The sequence below is a fragment of the Coturnix japonica genome, chromosome 2, assembly GCF_054131305.1.
Source record: "Coturnix japonica strain WE chromosome 2, WE-NBRP24, whole genome shotgun sequence".
Classification (NCBI taxonomy): domain Eukaryota; kingdom Metazoa; phylum Chordata; class Aves; order Galliformes; family Phasianidae; genus Coturnix; species Coturnix japonica.
The window spans coordinates 132,365,133-132,374,675 of record NC_140664.1 but is presented as its reverse complement, the minus strand read 5'-3'; the positions used below and the strand labels follow the sequence as shown (position 1 = coordinate 132,374,675).

Here is a 9,543-nt window from a genome sequence, read left to right as displayed (position 1 = left end):
TCCCTTCAGGTACTGAAAGGCTGCAATGAGGTCACCCCGCAACCTTCTCTTGTCCAGGCTGAACAAACCCAACTCCCTCAGCCTGTCCTCATAGGGGAGGTGCTCCAGCCCCCTGATCATCTTCCTGTCCCTCCTCTGGACCCTTTCCAAAATCTCCATGTCTTTTTTGTACTGAGGGCTCCACACCTGGACACGGTACAACAGATGGGGCCTCACCAGAGCCGAGTAGAGAGGGACAATTCACCTCCCTATCCCTGCTGACCACCCCTCTCCTCATGGAGCCCAGGATCCCATTCGCACCCCATATCCTCACCCCCAACACCACACCGCGCATGCGCACTCCCCCCCGCGGCGCCTGTCGGCCTTCCGTCCACGAGAGGGAGGGGCCGCTCCTCCTCCATCCCATCATGCAACGCGGGGGCAGCGGCGGCGGCGACAGTGACGGCGGTGGCGGCCGCCATGTTGTGGTAGTTTGTTGTTCAGCGGTGCTGGCTGAGCGCCGTGAGGCCGCCGCCGCCGGGCGCTGAATCCGAGCCCCTTCCCCGTTCCCTTCTCTCCCCGTCGCTCCAGGGGGCGGCACTTGAGGTGCTGTCGGGGGTTACCGCTGCCTGGGCACGGCGAGGAGCCATGGCTGCCGCGCTGGGAGGAGGAGCAGGTGGGTGCTGCGGCCTGCGCCGTGGGGATGAGGGGAGAGGGAGCAGCCGCCTCTCTGTGGTGGGGGGCAGCAGTGGGAGCCCCCCATAGGGGTGGGTTGGGGGAGTGGCCGTGCCGTTGGCCCCGCGGCCTTCGATCGGGCTGCTGGGCCCGGTGGCTGTGCTGGGCCGTACAGCGCCCCTCAGAGCAGGTTGGAACCCTCAGGTGGAATGGAGGCGTTCTGGGCTCTGTTTACATTGAGGTTCCGGAGTTAGCGTTCGTTTGGTTCAATGTTCTTTAAGCTATCAGTGTGTGAGCTGTTTAAAGAGCTGATCTTTAATCTCGGCAGTTTCACGGATAACCCAGAAGCAGAACGGCTCACTTGGAATAGGTAATAATAGGTAATAGTCTCGTGTGGGTTGGAAGGGAACTTAGAGATCATCGGGTCCAACCCCTGGGATTCGAGCCTCTGTGCCAAAGTGTGAATGTGTAAAATGAAGTCAGTGCTCGGTCCCAGGGTTCTTGGTTGCACCACTGTGCTTCTTTTAAGCTTCTGTTTGCATCATGTTAAGTGATGCTTGGACCCAGTGCTATTCTGATAGGCATATCCTGAAACTATTGCTTTGAGCGATTTTTAAAGAAGAAAAACTTCCATCCCATTGTGGATTTAAAAACTTCCATCCCATTGTGGACTGTGCATGAGGGATGTTTAAGGAATGTATGTATTTTAAGTGCTGTGGCCTTACCTTCACTGGGAATAATAGGTTAGGTAGCTCTGATCAGTCATTGCTTGACCCACTGGTCCTTATCTGCAAGATAGTTTGTATTATCTTCATTGCAGTTTTTGATGTTGGTAGCCATCACAGAGAAGAATATGGCTTGCCCTTACCAGAGTGCTCACATTGCTACCATTGAAGCAAACAGTGACGAGCAAAGTGTGTAAAATACAATCAAATGTTACAAAGAAATCCCCCAAAAACCTGGTGGGATTTACAGAAATGGTGCACTCAGCTCTTGTTGGTCAAGAGGCTGCTATCTAAAGTCAATATCCAATTGGGCAATAGGCATCCAAGGTGAAAAGAGCAGAATTGTGTGGTTCTTTGGCTTCAAAGCTATTGGTCACTTACAGGTGCAGATTGTCTGCGTGGATATGATGCGGGGCTGATAATCGAAGAACAAAAATGCTGCGTCTGCTTAACGCTTTGTGTGTCAAGATGGAAGGAAGGAAGTTGATTTGTGTGTTGTATGGATTGTGTAGAGTTGTTGGTCACTGTTATTCTTTAAGCTCTTAGGAAACATTGGCTTGATTCAGGATAGAGTGCTCACGTGTGCTTATAGTTGTTAGTCTGGTGTGTGGTTAAGGTGGTGATTCCCAAACTTTGGAGCAAACTTGCATGCAGCAGATGTTAAGACATCTGCTGTCTGATAGTCTGTGTATGAGCCAGCAGTGCACTCTGGCAGCCCGGAAAGCAAATGGGATCCTGGGCTCCATCAGGAGAGGGGTGGTCAGCAGGGATAGGGAGGTGACTGTCCCTCTCTACTCGGCTCTTGTGAGGCCCCATCTGTTGTACTGTGTCCAGGTGTGGAGCCCTCAGTACAAAAAGGACATGGAGATTTTGGAAAGGGTCCAGAGGAGGGACAGGAAGATGATCAGGGGGCTGGAGCACCTCCCCTATGAGGACAGGCTGAGGGAGTTGGGTTTGTTCAGCCTGGAGAAGAGAAGGTTGCGGGGTGACCTCATTGCAGCCTTTCAGTACATGAAGGGAATCTACATCCATGAGGGGATTAAGCTCTTGGAAAGGGCTGACAATAGCAGGACACGGGGAAATGGTTTTAAATTAAAAGAGGGAAGATTCAGGTTGGATGTTAGGGGGAAGTTCTTCACTAGGAGAGTGGTTAGGCCCTGGAACAGGCTGCCCAGGGAGGTTGTGGTTGCCCCGTCCTTGGAGGTGTTCAAGACCAGGTTGGACGGGGCCCTGGGCAACCTGATCTAGTAAAGGTGTATGTTTGGTGGCCCTGCCAGGCAGGGGGGTTGGAACTACATGATCCTTGAGGTCCCTTCCAACCCGGGTCATTCTGTGATTCTGTGTGTGTGACAGCACTGATACCTTAATGGATGAAGCTTCTGAGTTTATGCCTGAATGATGGTGAGTAAAGCCCTGGATGTGGTTCCATCTCTAGGTATTGCTCTGTGCTGGATGGATGGATGCAGCTGGACACTGTGACTTACATTGAAATGTATGCACTCAAAAACTGCAGTGTGACAGAGACCTGTATCATGAAATACAACTGTTTATTATTATTGAAGGTTTTTTTTACGACAGCTGAAGCCAAACCGTACTTTGTTACATCAAATACTGGACTGTAAGTTCTGTATGACCTGAAGTCTTACAGTCTAGAATGTTAGAGATAGCGATTGTTTCAGATTCAGCTGAAGTGACCTCCAGACAAGTAGTTACTGGTCCACCCAATGTTTGCTGTGTAAGATGCTGAAGAGTTGAAGTTCCTTATTGGTGTCCAAAGCCATTTAGGAACTGAGCTCATGTGGATTTCATTTAAACCTTTGGCCTTTATTCACTGTGAGGCAAGAAACCATGACACTTAATGTTTTTCCAAAGCAAATGTATTATTAATTCTAAGCAGGCTTTGGAAACATTTTTTGTGGCTTGGTTTAAATGCAGGTTTTTATTTTGTTCCTTTAAGATACTCTTTCTTTCAAGCACAGATTAGAAAGAGAACTTCAGTGCCTGTGGCATATCACTATTGGCTCCGTTCTTATTGCTAACGATTTGCTTTGTATCATTATAAATATGAGAAGAACACGTGGAATACAGAAGCTGAGGGACACATTGTGCAATTATTATGTTGTGACAGATACTTAATCACTGAATACTTAAGGCTTGTGTGAGTAATTGTTTACCAACATGAAGATGAGATGAGATGATATTTGTCCCTAAATACCTAAACTGTGTTTGTGGTGTGTTTCTTCTGCATGTGTTCTCCTTTGCAGAAAACCATATTGTGAATGACTGTGATTTTTATGACATGGAGCTTGACTGTCGTAAGTGAAGCAGGATTCATGGTGTCTTTCATAACATGTTTGCTTTGCAACACAGGCTTAAGGTCAGGGCTTCCTGTTGACCTTGTAACTAATTATAACAAGAAAAGCACAAGGAGTTTTTATTCAGTTGGTGTTATCTTGAAGCTTGTTATTCCCCTGTATCACATAGCAGGAGATGGGGAAATTCAGTAGAGGAAGGTGACAGCTCTACACTAGTCAACTAATGGAAATCTGGGTTATGCAATACCTGTATGTTGTATAAAATCTTGCAGTGAAACACGAAGAAAAAATGTTTAGCAGATAAGCTGGTAAACTGTTCTTAATCTTGCAGCTCATGCTTGTAGTGCTGCCAGGTTGTCATATTGGATGTTTGAAACACAGCACTGGGGAATGGGAGAGATCAAGATGGAGATTATCATCTTCAGATCTAAGCATAGAGAAGCAGTGTTTTTCCATGTAGGTGATGGCTTTTCCCTCTTCCCCCCCCCCTTTATTTATTTAAAGTAGCCTCCTAATTACTTTAAAAGGCTACTGCATAAACAGGGTGTGATGGAAATACTAAAGTGGGCTGGAATACCTGATTTGAGAAGAGAAGCCTAGAGAAGAGAAGGTTGCGGGGTGACCTCATTGCAGCCTTTCAATACCTGAAGGGAACTTACACCCAGGAGGGGAGTAAACTCTTGGAAAGGGCTGACAATAGCAGGACACGGGGAAATGGTTTTAAGTTAAAAGAGGGAAGATTTAGGTTGGATGTTAGGGGGAAGTTCTTCACTAGGAGAGTGGTTAGGCCCTGGAACAGGCTGCCCAGGGAGGTTGTGGATGCCCCGTCCTTGGAGGTGTTCAAGGCCAGGTTGGACGGGGCCATGGGCAACCTGATCTAGTAAATGTGTATGTTTGGTGGCCCTGCCAGGCAGGGGGGTTGGAACTACATGATCCTTGAGGTCCCTTCCAGCCTGGGTCATTCTGTGCTTCTGTGATTTGAATCTGTGAAGCAGAGACAGTAGTTGGCCTTCCAGAAAGTGTGCAGGTGCTTTTGTAGCAAGAACAATGTAACCAACAAATGTTTTTCCCAGGCTGGAAGTCTTGGGTTACAGTAATATACTCCATCTTAGCAACAGTTGCTATGTAGGTCTACCTTTTTAGGTTGTGTTGGTACCATTTGAAGATATGTGGGAGCTTTGCTCTGCGGCATTCTTGCTGATTCACCTCCCACACTCGTGAGACTTTGACTGTGTGGCTTAGGACTTCCATTTTACATGGGAAACGATTAGTGTAAATGTTAATGAAAGGAAGACCAGAGAGTAGGCAGGCAGACCTAACAGCATCCAGGGTCAGTCACTCTGCTGCATCCTGCAACCTTTCTGAAGCTTAATAGATGGTGATTTTCTTAGTGCTGCAGCAAGGAAGAACAGTTAGAGGGTCTGTGTATTTAGTGATCAACTGTCAGACTCTTCCAGTCGATACTGTTAATCTACACACACCTCGGTGAGCTTTGCCATGAATGAGGAGCCGTAGCTGTTGTGTTCCTTCCCTGGCTGCAGTGATAACACTGCAAGAAATACAAACCCTTTTTCACATCCTGCAATGGACATTTTCATGCTTAGAGCCCCTATGTTCATAGCTTCCCCCCCCTTCCTTTTTTGTTTTCCTTCTCACCTCGCATATATGACAGAATTATTCAAGCGAGGTAAAGTCTTCTGCTGTTGCTCCCTGCCCTGTGCTGAGTGTTTGTCTTTCTGTAGGAGTTAATGTTTCATGAGTACTTAACCATGCTTGACACAAAGATTGACTTCTTCAAGGGGAAACGTCTACACAGGTTATACTGGTCGTTGTTTTTGCCTGAAAAATGTAGTTTAAGAAACAAAACCCTAAGTCACTCTGCAGACATATGCTAGGTATTACATGGCACTGCATGTGTAAGGCCTCAGTGCCCATTGCAGTGTTTGCTGTCTTATACTATGAATCTGGGACTGAATGATGTTTGCAGGTCCATGGCTGTTGTAACCTGATTTTCTAAAGGAGAATTAGGAACTACTTTGGGTTCTGACAATGATTGTTAACATAGTGGTATAATTTGTAATTGTTATCAGTGTCAAATGCCATGGGACAAATAAATATAAGGCCTGGAAAAGATGTCTCCCCTTGCCACAAAGATCCTTATGTCATAAGTGTGTTGTGAGATGGGAAATGATGGCAAGGAAGTGATAGGGGACATGTGGAGCAGTTCTTAGCTCCGCTCACCGCACACACGTTAACTGGGCATTGCTGAGGCTTTGGGATGCATCTTGGCACAGGGCACTTGTGGAAAGGGCTTTGAAGGAGTGTAATACAGCTTTGGCCTTTGGTAGTAGTTGCTCTTAATACAGCAGGAGAGTTTTTGTGAGGTTGGAAATGTTGAAGCTTGTGTCACTTAGTCTGTGAGCACTCCTAATTTGGGTTACTCAAACTCAGTCACATTACTTTAAGTGACCTTTGGAGGTGGTTATATCAAGTGAGTGGATTACTGCAGTTCAACTGTAAGAACATCGGCACTGCAGGATATTTATGCCTTTAAAATGGCAATCCACTGTGATAATCCCTGCAGCATGGTTTGGAATAATTCTAGGGAAAACAATGTGCCAGTTGTTTTAGTGATGACAAAATTGGATAATTCGATGTTCCAGAGGAAGATAGTGTTTGAATATGTCTGGCTTTTCCTTATGGGTAGAATAGGATTTGAAGGAGGTTGTGGTTCATGAATGTTTGAGCAGGGAGATATAGGGTTAGAGTTGGTTTCAGTTGTGAAAATACAGAATATCAATTAGAATTTAGACGTATCTGAAAGCAGTAATTGGAATAAAGGAGAGGTTATTTTAATCTACTGTTTCAAAAGCAGCGAGTTGCCACACATTTTTTATTGCATTATAATTCATACTGAGCAGCCTTATTTCCATAGTGACATATGGTAGAAAATTCAGGCCTGGGAACATCACTAAACCAACGTTTTTTTATAAGAAGTTTCAATTTTTAATGGTTTTTTTTCTTCCTTTTTTGATTAATATCGGTCACTTATACTCGTATTTTGATTATGTGAAGTGAATAGATGTGTTGCTGCATGTGGTGAACACTCACTAAAGGATGTTGGGATTGAGTTTCAAGAGGAAAAGACAGACATGGGGTTTTTCTTTTGTTTGAGGCTTTTTAAAGGCAGAAATGTGCAAAACCAGTTGATCATTGACATTGTACTTAGACAAAGATTTGAGCACGGATTGTGCTGGAAGGACAATATGTGTGTGCTTAGTAACAGTGTAACCTACTTTCAGTTCTTGTGTAGTTTGTTCTTTTTAATCCCTGGCTGAGACAATTGAAGGTGTTTTATGCCTGACTTCCCTCGACCTGCTTGAGTTGCTGGTACTTTCCTGCCTTGTGCTGATGCTTGCTTGCATTTTCAGAGTACCTTTCCAGGAGCCCAGTGTGGATGGATGGGTGTGATGTGCACAAGGCAAGCGAAGGACTGTTGGACATCATTTCCTTGACCTCCACAGTGCTTGAGCTTCTTGAATTCCTGGGAAGCTCCTGTCTCTGAAGTGGTTGCTTTAGAAACAACCTTGAATTTCAATAAGAATTATTTCATGTAGTTGCCTTTCTTTCTTTGTTTTTAAACAGATGATGACTTTGATCAGTTTGATAAGCCTGGTGCAGAAAGATCTTGGAGACGAAGAGCTGGAGATGATGAATGGGACAGGTGGGTAGAATATTGTTATGTTCAGCTTCTGTATATTAAATTACATTGTTGTGTTTTCCGATTCTCACATTTTGTATTCTAACATTTGCCGTAGTGCACATTTAGATACTAATGAAGACGTTGGTTGTTATGCATGTGTCAGCAGATGTTAGACTGTGCCAAATGTATACTTGCCTTGAGGAATATAGAGAGCACTATGAAGAGATGCTATTTAAAATTAGATAAGTATAAAGGATTTTTCGGTATGTAATTAAATTTACAATTACTGTCCTGGTTTTCCTCTACATCCTTAGTAGGGTCTTAATTGACTTAAACAGATTTTTTTCCTAGTGCTTGAATTTGAGGATTTTTAAAATAGATATTTAAATTCTTCAAAATCCTTTGGTAATGGAGCTTACATATGACCTTCTATTGAAAAAGTATCATTGCTATGAGGACTTAGAAATGCATGAACTTGGTTATTTTTAGAGAGTGTGTTATGGAAAAGCCATATCTAGCTGCTGATTTGACTTGTCTGTTCTTTATGGGAGAGAACTTTTCACTTTCTGTGAAGCTGATCTTTTTTTTTCTTGTTATTCCTGTTTAGTAGTTGAAAGACTTGTTCAGACTGTGCCAGTTGTCATCAGGTTTCACTGTGAAAAAGGGGAAAAAATGAAATAGGTCTTATCTAATAATCGCTCTTGTCACTGTAGTAAACAAACTTTACTGTAAGTAGTTTTCCACTGAGCTGAGCACTGGGAGTGAACCAGCTACTCTGCATTTATTGTCATTCCAGAGGGATTAGTTAGTTTCCTCTTCCATGCTTTCCTGCTAGGCTGAGTGAGCAGTTCTCATTGCTCTAGGAGGTAAATAGGAATGAATAAGCAACTCAGACAATATCTTGAGCGTACAAATGTTAGAGTTATTATTTTACTATTTTTTCATAGATTGCAGCGTTCTCTTGTGGAAGTGTTAAGTTCTGTGGTTGTCTGGGCAGCTGTAAATACCTTGTTCCTGAGTATGAGAGTATGTTACTGGCTAATGTAGTTACTGAGAGGGTGATGCATCATCCATCCACACTTGCACTGTGTTGCTTCTTAGCAGAGTCCCATCCCCCATACATGTAAACCATTTTGAATTCCCAGCTTTTTCAGCTCTCAAACAGCGAAGGGTGATTACTGAGAATTGGAAGGGTTTTATTAGTTTGGAGTACAAATGTCACATTGTTCTTAGAGATTTTTTCCCATTACTTTTTTTTTTTGGTTTTGTTTTATTTAAACATTCCTTCCGAAAACATTTGTCCTTGCTACTGCTCATGTTTAATGGGGCATGCTCATGAAATCAGAGGCCGGAGAGGCCCATATAATCTGATGTGTTTATCACGGGCTGTTAACTTAGACGTTTATCTCTACAAGTAGCTGAAAGCTCGAGTTTGGGAAAAATGTACCATTCCGGTGCTGTTCATTGAGATGACAGAAGTGATTTGATAGTTGATTTTTGTGGGAATTTATTTGATCTGACCCTCCTCTGTGACAGTTTCTCTATACTGGCAAAAAATGTCTTCCATTTTGTTGTGTTTTGTTCTTTTTTTAAAGGGTATTTTCTCATGGTGATTTGGTGAGCTGAATTTATTCAGTGAAGGGAAAACGAATATTGAAGTCAAAGAAAGAGGGGAAATGAGTCCGTCTCTTCTGAGAGCAGCAAACTGTTTGAATACTGTAGCATTAGAAAGACTTATGTCGTGGTGATACTGAGGATCAGTTTCCTTTGGAACTGTCACGGATGTGTACTTTTATTCCAGCTTAATTTGTTTTGTATGGCTTTGGGATCATCTTGCAGCCATTTGGTTTTCTCTTGGTTTTCCCTGCTAACCTAAAATCTTACGGTAGTGGTTTTTTAAGTTGATTTAAGTGAGATCCGGTAATTCTGGTTCCTCTTCTTCCTGATCTATAACTTCAGATTTAGCTCAGGTTTCTTTTTAAATAGCTGTGTGTGCTTTATTGTGGAGGCTTTCCGCTATTTCCTTGTCTATTCAAATAATAACCAACTGCTGATTTAGGAGAAGAAAAAACAGTGTAAACACGGAAAAACACTGTGAACTATGACAACTTTCCAGTTGTTATGAGCTTCATTTATTTGCTAGTGT

General features: G+C 43.6%; 1 protein-coding gene across 7 annotated transcripts in view; it reads left to right on the top strand.

Annotated features, from left to right (window-relative positions):
- Positions 1-423: 423 nt before the first annotated feature.
- RBM33 (RNA binding motif protein 33) overlaps positions 424-9,543 on the top strand; it is an 80,672-nt gene continuing 71,552 nt past the window's right edge. For all 7 annotated transcript variants that reach the window (XM_085538956.1, XM_015852837.3, XM_015852836.3 and 4 more), the window contains exons 1-2: positions 424-655; positions 7,340-7,418. In XM_085538956.1, the coding sequence (XP_085395082.1) occupies positions 628-655; positions 7,340-7,418 (107 nt within the window). In that variant the 5' untranslated portion in view covers positions 424-627. The remainder of the gene's footprint in view (positions 656-7,339; positions 7,419-9,543) is intronic.